Genomic DNA, 26213 nt, shown 5'->3' on the forward strand with positions numbered 1-26213 from the left:
CATTAGCTAAGATAACTCATTTGGCCCAGTCCAAAGCTGATAAGGCAGGAAAATACAATCCACCTACAGGGAAAGAGCTGATGACCCAGTGAGGTAGTAATACAATCTACTATAGAATTTTCACCAAAATGTTAGTGATTATCTGGAGACAGTGATATTTCTGGTAATTCTTATTATTTTAACTTTTTCTATTATTAGAATCTTTAATAGGAAGATAATAATTTTACCAAAAACAGTAAACCTATGTCTTTTTTTAATAATTTATATATATACAAACAGAAACCAATTTGATAATTTATTGTTGTTTTATATATATATATATATATATATATATATATATATATATATATAAAACAATATATATTGTTGACAATAAATTGTCAAATTGGTTTCCATACAACACCCAGTGCTCATCCCAACAGGTGCCCTCCTCAATACCCATCACCCACCTTCCCCCACCCCACTCCCTATCAACCCTCAGATTGTTCTCCGTTTTTAAGGGTCTCTTATGGTTTGGCTTCCTCCCTCTATAGCTTTTTTTTTCCTTCCCCACACAATGAAATACTACGTGGCAAAGAGAAAGAATGAAATATGGCCTTTTGTAGCAACATGGATGGAACTGGAGAATGTTATGCTAAGTGAAATAAATCATACAGAGAAAGACAGATAGCATATGTTTTCACTCTTATGTGGATCCTGAGAAACTTAACATAAACCTGTGTTTTTAAATAACAAAATAGATGAAATATTGGGAGCATTTATTTGAGGATACTTTTTTAAAGTCTCCTTTTGAAACTCCGTTAGTAAATGAGTTATGTACATCTAAAAATTTAGTCCCTCAACCTTCTAAAACCACCTGTCAGCCTTTATAGGATATGTGAATCATTGCATTTTATTATGTTCCTATTGGTTTCCTTACCATTACTCTCTCATTTTAAACTTTCTTTGTATCTTTTTTTTTCTTTTATAGTGTTTATTTATTTTTGAGGGAGAGAGAAGAAGAGCACAAGCTGGGGAGGGGCAAAGAGGGAGGGAAACACAGAATCCAAAGCAGGCCCCAGGCTCTAAGGTGTCAGCACAGAGCACAACAAGGCCTCGAAGCCATGAACCATGAGATCATGACCTGAGCTGAAGTCAGATGCTTAACACACTGAGCCATCGAGGTGCCCCCATGGGTATCTTTGCAAACCACTTGCAAATTCTTTGGGTGTTAGATGGGAAGTAAGGAAACCGATTATTTAAAACATAAAAAGGAAAGGTGTGGGGAGTCATCCCAGTAATTCTCAGCCCCAGTTCCACATACACATCACCTGGAGAGAGATTTTTTTAATTCCTACGATGAAGTCCCTAGAGGTTATGATTCAATCGTTCTGCATTGGAGTAATTAAAAACAAAAACAAAAACAAAAACTCTATAAGCATTGAGAAAAATTGAATACATGAATGATTAAATTAGTGAGAAAGTAACAGAAAGGCATCCCTATGAGATGAGCAGTAGTAGGCTGGGAAATTCCCTTACAAATTAGAAGTTGGCTGAGAAGCTATAGAGCTGTAGCGCTCCTGGAGGTTGAAGAGAATAAGGGAAATAGATGCTCCTGGAGGCATACAAGCTTCCAGAATTAAGAATGGGACTGCTGTTAAGATCTGTTCACTGGGTGAGGAAGAACAAATCCTATGCTCTTTGACACCCCACTCTTCCCATATAAAGCTCAAATCATACCCTAGGAGAGAATTGCTTTTTTGCATCACAGAAACATATTTTAAGGACTGTTTTTCAGAACATTGTGACTAGCCAAAGTCCATTCTCTACAACAGCAGGTTGAACTCCTAGGAAATTACTTGCATACCCAAAACAGGGAAGAAGGGGTAATGATTGAGAAAGTTGATTGGTTTGTTTACAGCTCTCCAATCATAAATTATTCCATGCAGAATTCATTCATCTATGTGTAAAGTATGAAAAACGTTTCATCATCTTTTGCTTCATAATATGAAACAGAAGCAGAAAATAACATAAACCTTCTCTGTATATGTTTATGGAGGAGATAAAATAGAAAAATATATGGTGTTGTTTTTTGTTTTGTTTTGTTTTGGCTTTGGTTTTACCTAATAACAGATTTTTTGATAACTGTGATCTAATACTGGTAAGGCTTTCTTAATTGCCATTTGTAGAGTAACCATGGTGACAAGCATATTGCTTCTGATTCCATTAACCTTGTTGAGATTAACCATAAATCCCAAAGGATCTTTTGCAGTGACTCAGAAATAAATCATCTTTTCACATGTATGTTATTTGGTGACAGCCACGTTCTTTAAATGTGTCTCTAACCAACAAAGAAATAAGACAGCCTCTAATGAGGTGATTAAAAATCCATCTCCCAAATAAAAAACTTTACAAAATACAGCAAATGACCAAAAAAGTAAACACATGGAAATTACACGTAAAAGAGGATTTATTCAACAAATGTGTGTCATATTCCAGCAGACATACAAGAGGAAGACCATTTTATCCCAGTTAGAAATTTACCTATGTATGACCTCGACCTCTGGAATGGAGACAAAATTTGATATACTTTAATTAAAAAGATTTGCAATTATTTAGAATATAGAAGTCAGAAAGGATGAGTTGGAGCTGCATTTGGGAAGAGGGACAGCTGGTTGCCTAACCTAGGACTAATAGTGTATTGTATTTGTAGAGTTGTTTACAACTTTGAAAGGATGACCTCACCCCACCTAAAACCACATTTGTCCTGCAGCAGCCACAGAGAATGAGTACAAAATGTGTTAGGCTCATTTTATAGATGAAGATATTGAGCCTAAAGAATGCAGAATGATTTCCCCAGACTCAGTATTAGAGATTTCTTTTAAATTGGTTGAACAAATTGGTAGGATTCTGAGTTGGGAGACATGGAAGTTGGATTAACATCCCAACATTCTTCTGACCTTAATTCATATTATGTCTTGATGAAATAAGTGCAAGTCAGGGTCTTTCTTAACTCATGGGGCTTATACTTCATCTGCAAATTTTCTTCAGTTAAGGGAGTACTCGGAGCTCATTTCAACCTTTGTCTTCATATATAAATACCAAGAAAACAATGGCATTTTACAGAATCTAAGATACACAATTTTTGTATGTTAACATCTTTGAAATTGGAATATGTCTTATAATCAGTGGCTTCTTACAGTCACTGTGCAACAGTAGCAAAGATGAATTTCATTGCCTGAACATGTGCTAACTTAGTCATAGCTGCTTTTATTGTCATTACCTCAAGTGAGTAGCAGAAAGGGCTATAAATTTAATGTGAATGCTCATGTTGGAGTAATGACCATCATTTCATTTTTTCTTGAAAAGCAACAAGCTACAGGACTTAAGAAGGAAAGTTAACAACAAACAGTTGGGTTCATTGACTTTAGTATTGAGATAGTTATAGGATGATTATTATGTACTAAGGAAAGCAACTGAAGATCTGAAAATTGCTAAAATCCTCAGAATACATAAAAGAAATTTCAGAGCAATAAGAAGCTGATGTGAATGAGAAATGTGTCTAGCAAGACTATTGTGAAAGCATTGTGTCATAGTTTCATTGCTACTTAGTTTTGTTCTTGGCCATCCATCAAATCTTCATTGCATAATTCATAGCACCTTGGATTCTATGATATGTGGTAATTCATAAATCAATCCGCATGATTCTGATCCCCTCTAGCTGGTGACTGGAGTTTGCCTAAAGCTACTCTGTTGGTGGTAGACATCATCAGTAAGTCCACAGTAGTCAAACCAAAGCCACACATTGGGTATTTGCACCCCTGATTCCAATGATAAGATTAACCAGTTCTGATGGCAAATAAATCTTCTGTTATCAGAGTAAAAATACCCCAGAACATAATTTTAATTGGTTAAAAAAAGAAAATGGTTTCTATCAGCTATTGAAGGTTTTTAGATAAAGGTTTTAAATAATTTCCTAGTAACTAAAAAAAAATAACATTATTCCCTTGACAATTTAGGACATTGGGGAGGTTACATTAAAATATTAGTAAAAAAGGGAAGGGGAATGGTTTTGATACAATTATGGCTATAAATACGTTTTTACAAATAGGGAATGGTAAATGTTGTGTATGCATAAATGTATAGCTTGTCACAGTAGCCTAAGACCCCATGGGTTATTAAATCAGCAGAGATGAGACACTCATACATGTTGAATGATAGAAGTACACATTCCATCAACATGGCTTCAGAGTACAAATCAGCCAAGTTGTTTCTTCACTTTAACAAAGGTATACCCTGGTTAAGTTTATGCAAACAGGGTTGCAGAGGATGTTTGCCTAAGTTAGGAGTGCTAAATTTCTTCAAGTGAGCATTTGTCCCCTGTAAACTCAGAAAGCCATATCCTTTATATCCTAGCCTCAACCCCGTCCTTACCAAAAGACACTCTCCTGTGACTCCCCTATCACTAACCTCATTCTGGTTATTTGATTTCTAGCTATGTGCCAGGATAACTTTCTCTATTTGGTTCCTAACTGTATGCCAGGATAACCTTGTCTGTTCATATAAGGGCTCTCTCCCTTGAGCCTTTCCAGGCATAGCCAAGGCCAAGCCTTGACCAATAAGACCTATATGAGTGGAGGGATAACTTAAAAAATACCTGAGGAAATCCAATTAGATTTGAGTTCCTTTGAAAGAACCTGTGGAATTTTTTTGTAAAACTATGTTAGCCCTTGAAATTTCGTGTGTGTTCATATATAGCATGCATTTTTACTCCTTAATTCACTATGAATTTATCATTTTTCATAGACCACAAACGTAAGTTGAGGTGAGAGAAAATTAGAGTTTTGAATGCTTGCTTTTATTTTCCCAGTTTATAGATGTATGCTGAATCTCCTGTTGCTAGCAGGGAATTGATTATTAACTTAGGTATCACTATTAGAAAGGTCATGTCTCCAGATTTTTCTGATAAAATATACTTAACTTCTGAGATGTTCACATGGGACACAGCCATTTTAATCTCATTTGAAAACTTGTACTTGGTTCAGGGGAATGCTCTGAAATAAAACAGTATCTGCCTTGTAGCTCTAATCATTATTCTCATAAGGGAGAAATAGTGATCACATCTCACTGGAAGACGACCTGCTAGAGTTTACTATTTGCTTTTACTCTCTTTAGAAGTTGAGAACAGACTGTCACATTTCCTATTTAATAATCCTGAAAGACTTGACAGTTGCTAAGCAGAAACATTTCTAAGCTTTTCTTTTTGACATTTTACTTTCTTTTAAACTTCTTTTAAACTTTCATCGTTTGTTTTTCAGTGTTTTAGTATCTCTTTCCTGACCACCCACTGAGTGCTAGGTCTTTTCCACATATCTTAGATTGTTGTTCTCAAATAAAAACATGACCAGCAGGAAGGGAGGAGTAAAGAACGTGGCTTCCTTTCATCTTTTTCTCTAAAATGACAACAAGCACACAAGAATTTCACTTCTCAAAATAAGTAGCATGGTTACATGGTTAAGAGCATAGGCTTGAAAGCTATACTAACCTGGTTTTGATTTCCTCATCTGACACTTGACTAGCTGGCTGTTCTTGGGATAATCTCAGTGGTAAAATGGGGAGGATAATAATATCCCTCTGATTCTGAGGATTAAATTCATGTCACCTATCTGACCTATTTAGGACTATACCTGCAAATATGAACTATCACAATTCTATCTCAATTTCAAAATCAGAAGTTGGCTGTGTTCATCATGATCCATACTAGAAACTTATTCAGAATTCTGGATATCCTGCTTATAACTTAAACTACCAGCCCATTATATTGTAATTTTTATATTAACCTGGAATTTTTCTCTGTAAAATGTAAAGCATGAGTATATTAGTTGTTAGGATCCACTTTTAAAAATTAACATTATCGGGGCACCTGATTGACTCAGTAGACTGAGCATCTGACTTCAGCTCAGGTCACCATCTCACAGCTCCTGAGTTTGAGCCCTGTGTCTGTCTCTGTGCTGACCACTCAGAGCCTGGAGCCTGCTTCGGATTCTGTGTCCCCATCTCTCTCTGCCCCTCCCACACTCACACTCTGTCTCTTTCTCTCTCAAAAATAAATAAACATTAAAAAAAAATTTTAAGATTTAGAAATTAACATTATCCCCATATTTCCTAGGCCCTAATTGTCCTAGCTCTTTACATTGTTGTAATAAGGGAAAATGACTTTTTTCGTGTGATGGACTGACCAACCATTTTGGGTTTCCTGGAACTGAGGCGTTTCTAGGAACATGAGATTTTTACTGCAAAAACTGAGAACATGGTGAGCAAACCAGGATGGTTGGCTGCTCAGAGTATAAAGATATTACATAAGGTAGAGGTAGAAGGAAGAAATAGTAGTAATGTTAATATCACCAAATAAAACAGAATTATTATTTTAAGTTTATGTATTTTGAGAGAGAGAAAGCACACATGAGCAGGGGAGGGGCAGAGAGGGAAAATCCCAAGCAGGCTCCATACTGTCAGTGCAGAGCCTGACATGGGGCTCAAACCCACAAACCTCAAGATCAAGACCTGAGCCGAAATCAAGAGTCAGACACTTAAGTGACTAAGACACCCAGGCACCCCCAAAACAGAATTCTTAATACAACACCATTGTTCCCTGGATTTTTGATTCAGTCAGTCTCTAAGTATCTGAAGGATGAAATTGCACTGAACTAATTTATTCTAAATGTCAGGCATTTGGGCTTCATATTTTGCTATTATCCTCATCTGTAGGACATATTCCTTCTCTTTCATTTTATGTTGTTCTCTCCTCTGATCATTTTTTTTTTTTTTTGCCTGTTCTTTTTAGGTCAACTCAAATTAAAACATACTCTTGGGATAATGCCCAGGTTATCCTGGTTGGGAACAAATGTGACATGGAAGATGAGCGGGTCATCTCAACGGAGAGAGGCCAACATTTAGGAGAACAGCTTGGTAAGTGATAAATTCGCACACACACATACACATACACACACACACACACACACACACACACCAGAGGTTGGTAATTATTTGTAACACTGCACAGAGTAACCACTAATTGCTAGGGTGGGTGTAATGAAAAGACTGTCAACTTTGAATGGAAACCAACATATCCTTGGTAAGTAAGAAGTGGATCTCCTCCCACTTTCTCTGGCACTGTTAGAATCCAAGCATAATAACAAAAGCAAAATAGCCAGAATGTTGATCTAGTACAAGGTATTCAAATTCTTTTTCATGAGAAACACAGTTTAAGCCTTGCCTGCTATTTTTTTGTTGCTATTTTTTTTCCTCCATATGCAACATTTTGTGTTGAGTGAGCCCTTTATTATAATGTGTGATTATTGTCTGGTTTCTACTTGAGTTCAGAAGCACAAATAGGTCATATTATCGATAGTGGTTCTGGAGACATCGCTGACAACTTGTTGCTGTTAAAAATGTCTTTGAGATTCCATCTCCTCATCTCTCAAGAATGAGTATCATGACCCAGGCCTACTTTACCAAGTTTTTGTAGATAAAACCAAGGTAAAAAATAGAAACTAGCTTTAGAAGTCGCAAAGCCATTTTAAACACAAAACAGTGTGTCTTGAGAGAAAAATACTTGAGTGAGTAGGGTAGAGTTTTTGGTGCACAGCAGGGACTCGTGACTGATTTTTCAGCTCAAGGCATTTTATACTGAGCACCTGTTATATGCCCTGCCCTATGCCAAATAGCACAGGGAATACAAAAATGTATGATTCACAGTCCCTGGGCTCAAGTTGCTTTCAGTCAAGCGGGAAAACTGGAGATACGCATAGAAAAGCAGAAACAGCAAGACAATAAAAACAGGATAATTAACTAGGAGGTATACACCAAAGGGAAAGCAACAGGGGGAAGGAGGCAGATCAGGAGAGGGGTGCCAGGGGGTATGGGAGCAAAGTAGGACAGCAGGCAGATAAAACTCAAAGCAGACAGGACACCTGTAGAGAAAGTGTGTGGAATTGATCAGAACAGCTACAAAGAAATGATTGATGAGAGGACATAGAGATCATATGGGTTCAATGCCAAGATAAGGCCTGAATGGACCCTAAAGGAGGACAGAATATGAAAAACATAAAGGGGAGAGGAAACGTTATGAATAAAGGGCACAATGGAGCAAAGACATTTAGAGAATGAGTAAAAAAAGTTAGAACCTAGCATAATATTATGGAAGTGGAGAGTGGATTTGGGAAACAATTCAAGCCCTAGAGCAAAAGAGCTGGAATTTTTTTTTTATTATTCCTCTCCCTCTTCCTTCCCCTTCCCCTCTCCCTCTTCCTCCTTACACAACAGAAAACTTGGAGGTATTCTTAGTAGACTCTGGCTCTCCAGCCTTTTTGGCCAGTACCTACAGTAAAAAACATGTTTAATCTAGCAACCCAGTGCATATGTATGTACAGAGAAAGAATGAAACAGAAGTTTCACAAAGTATATTTACCCTCAGTAGATGAGATTCATTCTGATATTTTTCTATCCTCTTCTGTTTCTCCTTTTATCTTTTAATAGTGGTCTCAACCCACTATTGATTTTAGGACCTAGTGATGGGCCTCAACCTACAATTTGAAAAGCACTGCTATCAAGGGGTGCTTTGGGAGTATTCAGCTGATACTGGGCAGCACAGATTAGAAAAGCAGAGAGCCTCTCATTGGGTCACTTTATCATGTGGTAATCTCATAAAAGAACTATGAGCAATCCAGTCTGAGAGCTTGAATATTTCTTCATGAGATCAGTGCTCTCATCAGTGGCCCTAAAGGCCATTACCCAATGGCCACAAGAATCCTTCTATCAATGTTTGTGGAGCTGCCCATGAGAAAGTCACATAGCTGACGTCTTGTCTCTCTGTGGTTGCTCTTGAGCCTTTATCATTTCATTCAGAGGGGCTCTCCCATTCTATCACTTTAACAGTGTTTTTTTTTTTTCTTAAGTCTGAAAACTTGGCACTCTCTTTAATCCCCTCAAGCACTTCAAGAAGTTAGGGGTGGAGAATAGGAGGTCTCCAAGAGAGAAGGGAAACCTAGGAGAGGCTTAGCAGGGTGGTTTCTTGAAACCCTCTCTTCTCACCCTTTATTTTCTTCACTTGTCAGGCATATGCCACATTGAGGGCAGGGGAACTGCTCCACAGATAGAAAGTGCCTCTATATATTAACCTGAAAATTGTTTGGTTCAAACAAAAATATATTGAAGCCAAGTACTGTTTAATGTTAGGAGTACAAAAGAGCCTGGTAACTGCATAAATTCTTTACTACTCTAATAAAGTAGTAATTTTACTGGGTAATTTACTTGGGTGTTCCAAAGTAAATTACTTGGGTGTAATTTACTTGGGTGTTCCAAAGTAAATTACTTGGGTGAAATTTACTTGGGTGTTCCAAAGAGCAGGTTATGGAAGGAAGCATTAGAATGATGGGAATGCAGGGTGCCTGGGTGGCTCAGCCCTCGAAGCATCTGATTCTGGATTCCGGCTTAGGTCATAGTCTCACAGTTTCTGAGATCAAGCCCCACATAGGGCTCTGCACTGACAGTGTGGAGTCTTCTTGGGTTTCTCTCTCTCCCTATCTCTCTGCCGCTTCCCCACTTGTGTGCATTTTCTCCCTCTCTCTCTCAAACTAAATAAACATTAAAACAAAAAAATAATGATGGGTATGCATCAAGAGGGTGACCTTTATTAGAACGCCTATGACTGGCATCAACATAACCCCTTTCATATAATACAGAGATGTAGGAAAGTTCCTGAAATTGTGAGGCAGAAATGTTTTACACTCCTGTGCAAATGGTTTCTAATTGACTTTTTTTTTTTTGCTATTTAATATAACCCATCAGTTGTCATAGCAACCAACACTTGTACATTCTTAGAGAGTCATTTACCTCCTTTAATGTGGCTTGTTCTGATGACTGCACACACTTCGACAAATGATCAGGAGAGATCATTTTTATGGAAATAAAACCACTCTCACAATCTAAATTATTTTAAAGGTTTTTGCTTTATTTTTAAAAAGTACTAGTAAATCTCCAGAATACTCTCACATAGACACAGAGATTGGGCACTTCTTTTTACTTGTCATTTCCACATTTGGGTGGGTGGTTGGAAATAACTGTTCCATCAGTCTGGTTACAATTAATTCTTCATTGTGGACGGTTAAACCCATGTAACATTTGCTAACCCTGATGAGGGTACTTGAAGGAACTCAGTTGTAGCTAAGGTATTTAAAATCTGTGTATGGCTGCTGCTCTTGTTAATGCAGTTTAGTTCACCAGACCTCTACTAAGTGTTTACAGTGTGTCACCTGTTAGGAATACCATACCCTACCTTCCAGGAGTAAACATAGTAGTACCTGAGATAAAGTATACAGACAGCATTTTTCTGGCTTTCTCTTTCCTGACTGTTCCACTTGGCCCTGTTGGGTATGCCCTCGTTGTAGAACTTGGCCTTCTTTCCTTCCATCCCATGTTGCCCTCCGTTCTCCTCCCTCCCGAGTCATACTTTCTGTTTTCTTGGAAGACCCCTCCTCTTTCTGCTACTTGCACTTTGGCTTTCCTTCTTGGGCTCACCATTCTTCATTATCTCCATGTTCCCTTCGATGTTCCTATCCACTTCCATGGTTAGACATACCGACCATGAAAACCAAATCTTTTTTTTTTTTTTAATTTTAATTCCAGTAGAGTTAACACACAGGGTTTTATTAGGTTTAGGTATACAATGTAGTGATTTAACACTTCCATACCTTACCCAGGCTCATCACAAGTACATTCCTTAACCCCATCACCTGTATCATTGTTCCCTGCCTGCCTTCTAGTAACCATCAGTTTGTTCTCTATAGTAAGAATGGGTTTCTTGGTTTGTCTTTTTTCTCTCTTTTTTTTTCTTCACTTTTTTGTTTCATTTCTTAAATTCCACCTATGAGTGAAATCACGTGGTATTTCTTGTTCTCTGACTTACTTCACTTAGCATAATACACTCTAGCTCCATCCATGTCATTGCCAATGGCAAGATTTCATTCTTTTTCATGGCTGAATAACATTCCTGTGTGTGTGTGTGTGTGTGTGTGTGTGTGTGTGTGTGTGTCCCATCTTCTTTATCCATTCATCAATTGATAGACATTTGGGATGCTTAAAAAATTTGGCTATTGTAAATGCTGCTATAAACATAAGAGGGAATACAAGCCTTTGATTTAGTGTTTTTGTATTTTTTAGGTAAACACCAGTAGTGCAATTACTAGAAAAAAGTTGCATTTCTAACTTTTGAGGAACCACCATACTTCTTCCACAGTGGCTATGTCAGCTTGCATTCCCACCAACAGTGACAATGAAATCTGGTTCTAGCCCTGACCGCTCCCTTGAGCTGTAGATTCCTCTATCTACCCCCATAGCTGTGCTTCTTATTTAGGGTGGTCCTGTAACCATCTGCAGCTAAATTGTCTGAGCTTCTTTTTCAAGTGCACATTGTCAACCCTCTCAAGCCTGTTGCAGTAGAGTTTCTAAAGTGGAAGCCCAGAATCTAAATTTTTAAGAAGCACCCTCTGAATTTCACACAACAGAATCACATTTTAGAATGAGGGCTTAGATAGTGGCAAGTTTTCAGAGAGAGTAGAGAATTGCTCCTAGAGCTTTACAATATCTTATAGTTGATTCTCTTCTTCTAATGCACGTTTTCAACATTTACTACAGATGCATGTAACTATAACAATATATGGGAATGTTTTAGATTTGTATTTAGTTTAAATAACATTTATAATATGCCAATAATCTAAATAAATGTACAATATAACTTAAAATTTGAAGGTAAAACTTAAGTTAGAAAAAATAGAAATAAATTTTTTCTAAAATGGAAGTCACTTAACTAGAAATAAGAACAAATAAATTTATAGAGGGGAAGGGATTTGTATTGCTTTGAAATTATAGACGAAAGAATATTTGAACTATTTTTATAAGCCCTGGCAGGGCAGAAAGTACAGAAATTCTGAAGTTTGCCAAAAATGTAGTCAAAGAAACAAAGACTGAAGATAAATTAAAATTGAGAGAAGTGATTATTTTTTATAAATCATTTGTAAGGATCCAGTTTTGAAATGTTTCTAATTTGGATTAATATTTATTCCTAAAGCAAATAATAGATACTTATTCCCTATTACTCTGCATTCAAGTAGTTGTCATGATATTATGTGCATGCATTCCTAAATTCCAGACCCTTCCTCTGTATATTTTCCCTTGTCTAGTACAGAGACCCCATGAGGATTTCTGACAACTATAAAATATGTTAACACTTGGCCACTTTTCCAATCTGAAATAATTTCCCTACCATTTTACCAGTGTAATGACTTACTTTGTTTTGGTTATTCATCTGACATATATTTATTAAACACTGACAGTGACATCAGGGAGTCATAAAATATGTATCTTTTCTGTTAGGAAGCTGAACATGTGTTCTGTATATCAGAAATATAATTAATATCTTGAGTACATAAATTAAACAGCTGGAAAACATCAAAACAAGTGCAATTTGAAGGGTGGAGGAGGGACATGGAATTGTATGAGTCGATAGTTGCTTCTGTTTTAGGAATGTGAAGACCGACAAAACTCATTCTGTCTATACTATGAAGCACACTGATTCCATAAAGACTAGCTTAACTGATCCCTTCAAGGGAATAATCTGTTGAGGCAGAAAGAGGTAAATTAAAGACAAAGAGAAAAGGATACTCTTTCACATCATAAAGACTATACTAAAGGAACTGTTTCTTGTTGTAGTACAGACAGGATATATAATTACTTCTTAAAAGGTCTAGATAAATCAAGGCAGCCAGATTCACTATGTCTGAAAGTGTTTGGACTCTCTGTGGACATTTCTATCCTATCAAGGTTAAAAATTTGGGCGCATTGACCATACTACCTCACATGCCTTGATATTACTGGTGGAGACAAGTTAACTGAGATGAATGGAACATCATTGTAACTCAGCCAGGAAAGTCTGCCTTTTTGGGTTTTAGTGATTATTCTTCAGATTCCTGCTGAACCTGGGGTCCCTAACTTGAAAATTCTTATTCCGGGTTTCTGTAATCTACTCTGTTCCTATGAATCTTTTAGCACAAACCACCCTAGTCTTTGGCTGCCAACCCAGAGAAGAGAAAGCAAGGCAATGATTATAATGTGAAATTATGTTATCCTGGGAAACCATGAACTTTTGGATCCATGTGGTCTGACCCTAAGCAGCCAGATTCTCTTCATATGTTTTTCATTGGACATAATTATAATAATAGCATTATACCTTCCCTGACCTCTAAACTCACTCCTGAGTCATTGTATCCTTAGTACAACTTTGAGGTACAGAATACGTCTTAACTGAATTCAGTTTTCTGTTTTACAGTCCAGGGGGAAATTAGTTCCTATATAACTAGTAAGTTGATTTAAACTCTGTTCTTGGATGCCACAGTCTTCCAGTGATCTACAGACTTCTAGTGGAAGATGCCAGAAAATGACTACATCATTAATTAAGGATAAATTCTCTTAAATGCAATCTTATCCAAATACATAACTTCTCTTTTCAACAAATGCCAGTCTTTTGGAGTCTCCTCCAAAATTAGTTTATTAGTTAATTAAAACTAGAAAACTCTTTAACCATTCTGTGCTTTCTTTTTCTTAGTACCTTTAGAATTTCTTAGTACCTTTAGAACACCAATTTAGAGCATCTGTATTCAAGACCACTTAAGGAAGTTCTCTTCTAAATAATGAAAAATCAAAAAATTGTAGAGTGTGCTATTATCTTGATGGTTTTATGCCCTGAGCCATATCAGACTGCTCTGAGATTGGGAATAACAGATGAATTAACTCAGAAGTCACAGGTGGGCCTCAGAACACTAATAGGATCTCTTTCTTTCTCAGCCATTCAAGTCACATAAAAGCAAAGCAGGGAGAGGGAAATAAATCTAGAAGGAAGATTGGATCCAGAGTAAGGATTCTGAAAAAAAATCCCAGTACTCGAGCCATATTCAGGCCAATTAGTTGGAATCTCTAAAATGGGACCCAAAGTATTTTTAAATTATTTTTGTTGAAGTATAATTGACATAAAACATCATATTAGTTTCAGGAGTAAAATATAATGATTTGATATATATGAATGATATATATATCATATATATATATGTATATATATATACGTATATATATGTATATATGTCTATACATATATATGTATATATACATATATATATCATATATGATATAATGAATGATATATATATATTGCAAAATGTATATATATTTTGTATATATATATATTGCAAAATGTATATATATTGCAAAATATATATATTGCAAAAAAAAATATATATATATATATATATATTGCAAAATGATCACAATAATTTGAGGTAACCTGTTACCATACTTAGAAATTTTTTTTCTTGTGATGAGAACTTGTAAGATCTACTCTCAAAACAAGTTTTAAATAAAAAATACAGTATCATTAACTAAAGTCGCCATGCTATACATTATATTTCTGTGAGTGAATTATTGTATTACTGGAGATTTTTATATTTTGTCCCCCTTCACCCATTTTGTCCACCCCTGACTCTGAGCCTTTGATAGCCATCAATCTGTTCTCGGTATCTTTGTGCTTCATTTTTTTTTTTAATTGAAGTATAGTTGACATGTAATATTACCTTAATTTCAGGTGTGCAACATAGTGATTCCATAATTACATACACTACAAAATACTCACCATGGTAAGTGTAGTTATTATCTGTCATCATATAAAGTTATTACAATACTACTGACTTTATTCCCTATGCTGTACTTTTTATTCCATCATTAATTTATTTTAAAACTGGAAGTTTGTACTTTTTAAGTCCCTTTCATGTATTTCACCTCTCCCCATCCTCCCAGCTCTTACAGCCATCAATTCTCTATATTTATTTGTCTGTTTCTGTTTTGTTGTTGCTTGTTTTATTTTTTATGCTCCACATATAAGTGAAATCATATATGTGATTTCACTGACTTATGTCACTTAGCATAATATCCCCTAGGTCCAGCCAAACTGTGATAAATGGCAAGATTTCATTTTTTATGGCTGAGTAATATTTCATTGTATATATACCACATCTTCTTTATTCATTTGTCAGTGGACACAGTTGCTTTCATATCTTAACTATTATAAATAATGCTTCAATAAACATGGGGTGCATATATCTTTTCAAATTAGTATTTTTGTTTTCTTTGGATAAATACCCAGAGGTGGAATTAGGTATCACACACTACTTTTGTTTTTAGTTTTTTGAGAAACCTTATTACTGTTTCCATAGGGGCCCTACCAGTTTACATTCCCACCAACAGTACCCTAAGGTTGCCTTCTCTTCTTGTCCTAGACAACACTTGTTATTTCTTGTCTTTTTGATACTAGCTATTCTGATAGCTGTGAGGTAATACCTCAGTGTGGTTTTGATTTGCATTTCCCTGGGGATTAGTGATGCACATCTTTTCATGTGTCTGTTGGCCTTCCATATGTCTTCTTTGAAAAAAGGCCTCTAGATGTGTGTTAAATTAGATGAGTACCCCTCAGACTGATCCTTTGTGTTTAGCCAATGAGCCTCTTTCATATAAAGTTTGGGTGTCTCTCAATTGGCTATCTCTGCATTAGGCCCTGGGATGTAGGTCTGTGTGCAAGCCCTTTAAGAGCTTTTTCTCACTTTACTACAATGTTGTAGGTATCATGGATGCAAGCCCCATTCATTTTCAAAGCCAGATATTCTGGAGGGCTTGTCTCTCAGGCACAGGTCATAAAATTTTGATACCATATGTGGGGTTTAAATCGTGTGCCCCTCAATGAGAAGCTTTGGGTTTTGAGTGCCTTCCTCATGGTAGATTGCTAAGCCAGGAATTAAATTTAGGTCAAGATTGTACCCCAGCTTCTCCTACCCACTTTGATGTGGCCATTTTCCTGTTCACCCAGTGAGTAGGAATCGCTCAGCTGCTTTTTAGATTTTTGTTCCAGAGGATTGTTCCATATGTAGCTGTAGACTCATTATGTCTGTGGGAGGTGAGGTCAGTATTCACCTGTGTTACCATCTTGACCCAGAACCTAACTATACTTTATTTAAGTCTCAGGTTATTCTAACACATGGTCATGATTGAGACCAGTGATGTACAGGGAAAACCAACAAACCAAACACACACACACACACACACACACACACACACACACACACCACAGATTACTCCAGAACTAGCAGAAGGAAGTTGTGCCAAGTGATGCTTTTCATGGTTGGCAACCATGCTTCTCTGCCTCAGGAACCCAGTCCACAAAGTTGGCTTCCTACTGACCACCTCATGTGCCACCATAGTCTGGCCTCCTGTGGCCCATAGTTATAACATTTTTAAGAAGGTTTTGTTGTTCAAAATAGGAGTGTGAAGTTATAGAACAGTGCATAATTAGTGGGTCCAGTGAGAATTTAGCAAAATCTGCTTGGGATTGCAGTTAAACTGAATGTGCTGTAGATTCTCATCCTAAACTGTAGTAGGGTCACATTAAGAATTTATTTCTTTGGGGAGGGGTGATAGGAGATAAATGCTTTGTTGGGTAAGTTGGGAATTCATTACAGCATTTTATGCACTCATTCAGTATTACTGAACACCACCTACTGGTCAAGCACTGAGACCAAACCAACAGTATGACCAAACTCCAGCCTCCCAAGCAGATTCTAGTCTAGTGAGGGACACATACACAAAGACTTTTAAAAGACAATATATATTGCCATAATATAGATGTTGACTCAGTGTTAGAAGAGCTTGTAAGGTAGATACTCCCTCTCTGAAGACTCTGGGAATGGTGGAATTGAGGAGATGATGTTTGAACCAAGCCTTAAAGTATACATAGGATTGAGTAGGTCGACAAACAGATGATTGTCCTTCTAGGCAGAAGAAGCAGATCTGGAGAGATCTAAAGCTTGGAAAGCTAGCACATTATGAAGAGCCTTGTTTGTAGGGCTGAGTAAGTGAGTTTTGTCTTACAAATTCTGAATAACTGTGCTATGTTTTAAACAATGTGGTGACAAGATCACATTTCACTTTAGACCATTTACTCTGGCAGTGTTCCTAAAATTAAGATGTTTAAGATCAGCTGGGGTACAGAAAGAAAATGTTAACACTTACATTTATTTGTATATCAGTATTCACATATTTTTTAGTTGTTTCCCATATTTTGTAATGTATTAGTCCAATAATACATCATAATTTAAAATATTTATTAGTACCAAATCTTTATTTTGGTTTTTGTTTTTTATTGAAATATATTTAACATATAACATTGTGTAAATATAAGGTGTAAAACATGTTAATTTCATATGTTTATATTACATTGTATTGTAATAGGAATGCCATTGTAATGATAATTAACACCTCTATCACCTTACATAATTAGTCTTTTTAATAGTTGGAATAATTAGGGGCACCTGGGTGGCTTAGTTGGTTAAACGTTGGACTTTGGCTCAGGTGATGATCTCACAGTTCATGGGTTTGAGCCCCATGTCAGGCTCTGTGCTGACAGCTCAGAGCCTGGATCCTGCTTCAGATTCTGTGTCTCCTTCTCTCTCTGTTCCTCCCCAACCTGGACTCTGTCTCTCAAAAATAAATAAACATTAAACAAAATTTTAAAAAATACTTGGAATAATTACGTTCTAGTCTCTTATCAAGTTTGAGGGTTACAGTACACTACGGTTACCTATATTTACTGTGCTGTGCATTAGATTTCTGGGGCTTATTTACTAACCATTGCAAGTTTGTACCCTTCAACATCTTTCCTGTTACCCAATCCCCATCCCCCAGTAACTACCATCTTAATATGTTTTCACAAGTTTGGCTTTTTAGATTTCCACATATAACTGATATCATGCAGCACTTAAATTCATCTGACTTACCTCACCTAGCATAATATGTACAGTGACCATCCATGTTGTTGCAAATGGCAGGATATCCTTCTTTCTCATGGCTGAATAATATCCATTGTGTGTATATATACCACAACTTCCTTATCCATTCATCCATTGATGGATACTTTGTTTCTGTATCTCGGCAGTTGTGAATGCTACAATAAACACGGAGTGCATATATTTCTTAAAATTCTGTTTTCATTTCCATTGGGCATATACCCAGAAGTAGAATTGCTGGATCATATGATACATCTATTATTTTTGAGGAAACTTCATGTTTTTCATAGTGGTAGGAGTCATTTACATTCTCACTAACACTGTGTGAGGGCTCCCTTTTTTTCCACATCCTTGCCAGCCCTTGTTATCTCATCTTCTTGATTATAATCTATATAACAGGTGTTGAGCATCTTTTCATAATACCGTTTGGCCATTTGAATGACTTCTTTGGATAAATGTCCATTTATTAATCAGATTTTTTTTACTGTGAGTTATTTGAGTTATGTATTTTAGATGTCCGTTCCTTATCTGACAGATGGTTTGCAAAATAATTCTTTCTATAGGTTGTCTTCTCATTTTGTAAATGGTTTCTTTTGTTATGCAAAAGCTTTTAAGTTCAATGTAGTACCATTTGTTGAATCTTGCTTTTGTTGGTTGTACTTTGGGTGTCATATCCAAAAAAAATCATTGCCTAGCCTAAGTTCCAGGCATTTCTTCCCTATGTTTCTTCTAGGAGTTTTTTAGTAGCAGGTATAATGTTTAAACTTTTAATCCATTTTGAGTTAATTTTTATGAGTAGTCTAAAGATAGGGGTCCAAATCTGTTGAAGAGATTATTCCTTCTCAACCGAGTGTTCTTGGCTACCTCATTGAATATTCATTGACCATGTAAGCAGGGTTTTATTCCAGGATCTCTATTCTGTTCTGCTAGTCTATGTGTCTACTTTTGTGTCAGTGAAATACTGTTTTTTTATTACTATAGCTTTGTAGTATAGTTTGAGATCTGGACCTGTGGTAACTCCAAGCTTTGTTCTTTTTCCTGAGGATTGCGATAGCTATTCAGGGTCTTTTGTAGTTTCAGACAAATTTTAGATTTTTTTCTGTGAAAAAATGTCTTTGTTATTTTGATGGGAATTGCACTGAATCTATAGATAGCTTTGGATGCAATGGCCATTTTAAGAATATAAATTCTTTCAATCTATCAACATAGGATGTCTTTCCATTTGTTTGTACCTGCTTTGATTTCTTTTAGCACATTCTTGTAGTTTTCATTCTACAGATCTTTCACTTTCTTGGTAAAGTTTATTCTTCAGCATTTTGTTTCTGACACTATTGCGAATAGGATGATTTTATGTATTTCTTTTTCAGATGCTTCCTCATTAGTGTATAAAAAGGCAATTGATAGATACTGCATGTTGATTTTGTAACCTCCAACTTTACTGAAATTACTGTTTTCCAATAGTTTTTTGGGTGAGTCTCTGACACATTTTTAAAAACAGAATCCTATCATCTGCAAATGACATCAGTTTTATTTCCTTCCTTCCTGATGTGGATGCCTTATAAATTTGTCTTGGCTGATTGCTCTAGGTAGAACTTAGAGAATTACAGTAAATAAGAATGCTGAGAGTGGGCATTGTTGTCTTGTTTTTGCTCTTAGGGGAAAATTTTTCAATTTTCCTCCATTGAGTAAAATGTTAGCTGCAGATTTGTCATATATGGCCTTTATTATGTTGAGTTATGTTCCTTATATACCAGATATGCAAAGTTTTGTTTTTTTTAATGAAAGAATGTTATATTGTGTCTGATGTTTTTTCTGCATCTTTTGAGATGGTCACATGACTTTTCTTTCCTCTTATGATTGTTATGTATTACATTTGTTAGTTTGCATATGTTGAACCATCTTGCTTCCCAAGGATAAATCCCACTTGGCCATGATTTATAATCTTTTTAATATGTTCTTTGATTCAGTTTGCTATTATTTTAATATTTATATCCATCAGGTATATCAATTACTTATTCAGTATCCTTACTAATATTATTGGTCTAGATTTTTTATTCCTGATTTAGCCTTTCTAAGTTTTGTGTTTCTAGAAATTGATCACTTTCTTCTGGGTTGTGTAATTTGTTGTCATATAGTTGTTCTTTATAATAGTCTCTTGAAATCTTTTGTATTTCTAGTATCAGTTGTAATGTCTCCTTTTTTATTTCTCACAGTTTGACTCTTCTTTTTTTCTTAGTCTAGTGAATGGATTGTGATTTGTTTATCTTTTCAAAGAATCCTAGCTGGACTCACACAAATTCTTTACCTCGAATGAGTATCTGTCCTGTTTGGCACTCTCCATTTCCAACCCTTCCCCCCATTGTGGCAAGTGGGTATAGAACAAATTCACCAATTGCTGTGGATTCTCAGCCCCCTTCAAGGTCCCATCCTAATAATTTCTGTTGCATGGGTGGGTAGAAATCTCCCAGGTGTCCTGATGTAATGTGCAGAGGTACTTTTATTGATGAATGTCAAATTTGTAGTAAATAAGGGAGAGAAAAAATGATTCAGAGTGCTGATGTCATGATGCTGACACTACTCCATCTGAACATTTTTTTTTGAACTGGAAGAAATATATTATTGAAAATGCTTAGAGACCACTGGTTAGAAGATGAATTGTTGAAGGAAGACAGGAAACACATCCATGGGTATACACTGGCCCCATAAGTCAAAATCTCTGGAGTACAAACATGAATGTTGTAGCTCCTCAAGGTGATTCTAATATACAGCAGAGAACCTCTGATTTAGACCCTACCTATATGTCACCTGACTGTATTGATTGAGAAGGACAGGCCTAAATTGAGCAGTGGAAGTGAGGATAAAAATGAAAACAGAGCTTTTTAAATGTATAGGCAATAGAAAAAATAAGACTTGGTGGATGTTTGGATTTCGGAAGCTGAGGGTATAGAAGGGTAAAAAATGATCTCAGGGGGCTGGCTTGAATAACTCTCATGCAGAGAAAACCTGAGAGTAAAATCAACATATTCATATGCAGAAGGGAAGCAACCTAGAAAGAGGCAGAGAGAATGGAGAGTCAGGTGAATGGAGATATCACAGGATATCCAGTCAGGTGGAGAATCATAGGGTGAATGGGTCAGGATCTATTGTGTAAGCACAAAGAATTAGTCTTTCACTAGAATCCTGAAATTCATACTTACTTACTTTATTTATTTATTACTTTTTAACTTTTTTTTTTTTTTTTTTTTGGAGAGGGAGAAGCAGAGCACAAGTGGAGGAGGGGCGCAGAAAGAGAGAAAAAATCTACAGCCGGTTCCAGGCTCTGAGCTGTCAGCACAGAGCCTGACACAGGGCTCGAACACAGGAACCTCATGACCTGAGCTGAAGTCAGACGCTTAACTGACTGATACACCCAGGCGGCCCTGAAATCCATACTTTCAAAGATGACAGGAAATGACTGCTCAAATGCTATTTGCATTTGCTACTTGCCACCCTTTACTATGAAATTAAATGGGGAGGGGGTTAAAAAGTTGTTTCCATTAAATGCATTTTTGTATGACATAAGAATCTGATGTGAAAAAAAACAAAACATAGCCTAAGAACTGGCCAGTGTAGCTATGTCTGCATTGTTCATTATAGCTAATTTCAATTCCTGGGCTTCATCCTGACCTAAGAGTATCTACTTAGTTTGCTAAGGACTACTTAATTAGCTGGGGCACCAAAGCCAGAAAAGCATGAGCAGTTCTGGCAGTCGACACTCCCACCTTGGCCATTTAAACTTAAAGCTTTCTTCTCGGGTTCAGACCTGCTATGTTCCCTCCAGCCATCCAACTTTAATAAGTAATGATGCTTTTTTCCTTCAATTTTTTAATCTTTAACCTTTGTCTCTATGAAAATAAGAATGTAATAAAGCCAGGCCGAGGGAGACAAACTTTAATAAGGAGAGACTTGCCCTGAAGTCTGTTTTTCAAAACTCAGAACACCTGTTTCAAAATGTATTGATTCTTCTCTTCAGCTTTTCAAGATTTATTTAAATCTTAAGTGTAGTGTTTATGAAATAGTGGGCATTGCCAACTTTTAGGTGCAGTAGGGAGCCCCAGCAATGCTATTTAAAGGCTCTAAGTACCTGTCTTCACACAGCTCTCTGCAGAGAAGCAGGGCCACCCAAACGTTATTTCCACTAGCTCACATTCTTTTTAGCTAAATGTTCCCACGAGGTAGAAAATAAGCCGATAGGGTACATTTTAATATGTTTGGGTTGGTTTACTTATGATCCTACTTTTGGGGTGGTTCAGAAGTGACCCCTATTTCCCCTGGTCCTTGTCTCATTTGAGCTCCCCGATTCCAAGTAACTTTTGACCTGCCATTATTTCATAACCTATGGATATCCACTCTCTTGGCTGGTGGCTGAAATGCACTACCCAGCAAGTGTCCATATCTTATAAATGAAGTTGCCATGTATCCCAGTTTGCGTGGGATAGACTCGACTTATGCTCATTTCCCAGTGTATTAATAACACCCTCTTCAGTCTCAAAAATGACTTGGTTTGGATGATGAATTTGACGGTCATCCAATCCATGAAATGCCACCCAGGAAGCACCTTTGAGTAAAACACTCCTGTTTCTCATAGATCTCAGGGTTGTGCATGCTGCTTCTCTTCTGGACCTCCTCTCTACTTCACCTTCTAAAATCCCCCAGTTAATGAATCCTTAAGACTTGGCAAATCCATGTTTTACTCATTGCTCTCTTGGTCAACCCCATTAACCTAGGTGATCTTTCTTCGACTCCTTACTCGCCCAGATCTCTGCCGTTTATTTGATCTTTAAGATAACCCAATTCCCCTAAGTCCAGCTCCTTCAAGGGCTGCCAAAATGCTAAATATGTTCTTGATTAACAGCCTCCAAACTCCCATCGCTTTCTACCATTTGCAGATCAAAAGTTCTCCTCTGGCTAGTCTCGAATTTGCATGTTTCCTGCCCCATATAACAAAATTTTCCATTTCTCATTTGTCTTACCTGAATTTGGCTCAGAATCAGGCCCCTGCTTCTTTTCTAAGAATCTTTCAAGCTGTGCTCTTTTCCCATTCAAATGAACTTACAAACCATTTTGTGAAATATTTAAAAACAAGCACAGTTCCATATAACAGATCTGTGCAAACTACTGGCTTTGCTTTTTATTTGGTTTTTGAAAACAAAAATTGCTATTACACATGTTATTTAACAATAAAATTAAACTTAGGTAAAAGAAATACAAAGTGCAGCATCTGGATAGAATTTAATCTAAGTTTTGAGAGTTAAAAGAGCTCAAATTAAGGAGGATTGTTCATGCTGAATTGTGAAATACATGCTTAGTGGAAGCAGTTGGCAGAAGGTCAGGTCTGTTCATCAGCTTTGCACACTTGCCAATGTTATTTCCTTTCTCTCAGGGCAAAATTATCAGAGCTGGGAATAATAGGAGAACAAATCACTTTAACCAAATTCACAAGGGACTGATTTCTAATTAAAAATGTCTTTTATTATTTGTACTGAGAAATGTAAATGTCATGTAGTTGATAATATTCCTGTCAGATAATCATTGCATCCTTTTTCCAGTAGTAAAAATACCCTTAGGAAAGGCATTCAATTTCATAAGGCTTCTCAGTGGCCCTAGATCAAAGAAAAGGGAATCTAGTAATGTTCACTCATTTATTCCTTATTCTAATGATTGCTTATTACGAGCCAGGCCTATGACACTAAGAGAATACCAGTGAGTGAGGAAAATTCTTCCTTAACCCAGTGGAGATGAGTGGGCAGACAAACCTGAATACCCACACTGCTCGATACACGTATTCTCCCATCTCTTTTGATCACTTTGGACAATAAGTGCTCTCCATACTTGACTGTACTCTTTCGTGAGTCCATCCATACCAATTCCATTCTCTTTTGATGGGTGCACCTTGGAAATTTTATCATTCATTAGACCACAGCTAAGAGAGAGATCCAGCCCTTCATGTTAGAAATCTGGGAGACACCCTAGTCCCTTAAAGAATTTTTGGAAATGCCATGTTCTCACCAGAAAGTCACTTGGAATGGATTATTTGTGTGGATGATTAATCTTCTGCTTTTTGTGGTTCTTACTTAGCAACTTGTTGTCAGTCGGTGACTTTTTCCCGTCTCCATCTCAGGTTCTGAGCATACACTCTCTTTGGTGCTTGTTGGGACATCTTCCCCATCCATGTGCAGAATAAACCATGATATTTCATCTGTGAAAGTCATCATAATAGATGTTTTCCACAATAAGTCTAGATACAATACCTTTATGCTCTCTCTTTTGCCTTTAGTTTTAATTAACTGGCATTAACCCAGATTGGCTTTATTTGACAAAGAAATGGCCATTCTAAGAAAGTAGTTTAAAGATTAAGAATTCATCATCTCATCCTTTGCCTTGAGGACTCAAGGAACAAACCAGCTGCTGAAGAGATGGTTCCTTTTCCAGATAGGTTCTGAAAGACATAATTAAGTCATCCTTTATTAAATCTCCTATCACTATGTGAAAGAAAGTAATTTGTATAAAACTTCACATGCTTTTTGTATCTACTCTGGCCAGGACAACTGGTCTGCATTACCATACAAAAGAGCTATATTTCGACTTTGAGAACAATTTCTTGGAGAATTGGGAAACATTAAAACATATTACTCAGAGAGGATAAGAATTCCAAAGAACATTTTTATGAAGTTTCCAGCTATCATTCTATAATGTTGAGTGGAGCACTGCCAGAATATATGAAGATGAACATTAGACTTGTGCAGAGGTTAATAATGCAGGCTTTAGAGTCAGGCTTCAATTCTTTTTTTTTTTTTTTTTACCAAAATATGACCAAATCATTTTTCTTAGCTGTGAAATGGGCATTGTATAAGTACTTCATGGGGCTTGTCCCAAGATTAGGAAATAAATGCAAAATGCCTAGTACAGTCTCTGCACATAGTATGTGCTCCGTAAGTTATATTTAAGATTTAAAACCTTGGATAACACAATGAGCTCTCAATAGTTTGGGTCCTGCTAATTGAAAATTTATTATATTATTTACTCTCTTTCATATGCATCCTTCACGATGAAAATAACCTACTAACTGACAATACATATAAATGTTATTGTAAACTGAAATCCTATACATAGGAAGTTAATGACCTTTTTGCTGAAAACTTGTAAAATTGTCTCCTTGATCAGTGAAAGCCTATTAAAATGTTATGATAGAAAGGGAATATTAAACTGATTTAAGGGAACAAACTTTTTAAACACCTAGCATCTATTTGTTTATAAACAAACTGCCAATCATAAATGATCCTTATCTCTTCACTAAAACCTTCACTTCTCAACCTGTTAGTTGTTAGTTGAGGTGTAACAACCCTGCATTTCTTCAAATACTTCAGATATATGTCTTTGCTTCCAGTTGAGTAGAGGTGGTTTAATTTGATTTATGGCATAATTTTTCTACAGGGCAGAAACAAAATGATAGTACTTCGAAGTCTGTGCTTGGTAACCACTTCCCTCCACCCCCCAGCAATAATTAGGCTGACAAAATTGCTCCCAGGTTTGGTCAGTTCCTAACTATAAACAAAGGAAAAACTGATTCTCTTTCATTTTTCCATTCCCACTCCACCCCTTCTCCAAACCAATTAACAGCAATCAATCCTTTAATTAGCCAACATCTGCTGGACACCTGCTCATGTCTGGCACTGTGTTAAATACTGTGTGGGATACAGAGCAGACCTAATGGGATGCACAACTAATTGGGGAACAAAATGCCCCTAGTATGAGGTTGGGGGAGCCAGAGAATGGGAGATGACTACTTAATGGATACAGTTTCTTTTTGAGGTGAATGTTCTGGATTTATTGGTGCTAGTTGCACAACACTAAATGGTACATTTTAAAATGGTTACAAAGGTGAATGGTATGTTAGACAAATTTTATATCTCATAGAAAACAGCATCTAATAAGCTTCAAATACCTGGTAGAAAAAGAATTTGTAGGAAGCAATGATTGTCTAGTGCAGGCTAAAGTAATCAAGCAAGATAGATGAGTGGGAACCCAGCCAGGTCTTGAAGTTTGTAAACTCAAATACCTGTAAGGGAGATGCATATGATGTAAATGATTAAATGAATAAGTGCCAAGTGTGAGATGCAAAGACAATTTATTTCACCAAAGTAAAGGATTGTACTCTTCCTCTTCAAACAAGAAGACCTTCTCTGTGTAGCTTCCATTTTCTCACTGTGAAGGTAAACTGGCGTAGCCACTGTTTCCACAGTATGGCGATTCTTAAAA

At 36.5% G+C, this 26213-nt stretch overlaps 1 protein-coding gene across 3 annotated transcripts in view; it reads left to right on the forward strand.

The window, feature by feature from the left end:
- The window catches only part of RAB3C (RAB3C, member RAS oncogene family), a 301875-nt gene that overhangs the window by 251939 nt on the left and 23723 nt on the right, over positions 1 to 26213 (forward strand). For all 3 annotated transcript variants that reach the window (XM_049649503.1, XM_049649502.1, XM_049649501.1), the window contains exon 4: positions 6824 to 6948. In XM_049649503.1, coding sequence (XP_049505460.1) covers positions 6824 to 6948 — 125 coding nt within the window. The remainder of the gene's footprint in view (positions 1 to 6823; positions 6949 to 26213) is intronic.

Source organism: Panthera uncia, assembly GCF_023721935.1.
Source record: "Panthera uncia isolate 11264 chromosome A1 unlocalized genomic scaffold, Puncia_PCG_1.0 HiC_scaffold_17, whole genome shotgun sequence".
NCBI classification, from domain to species: domain Eukaryota; kingdom Metazoa; phylum Chordata; class Mammalia; order Carnivora; family Felidae; genus Panthera; species Panthera uncia.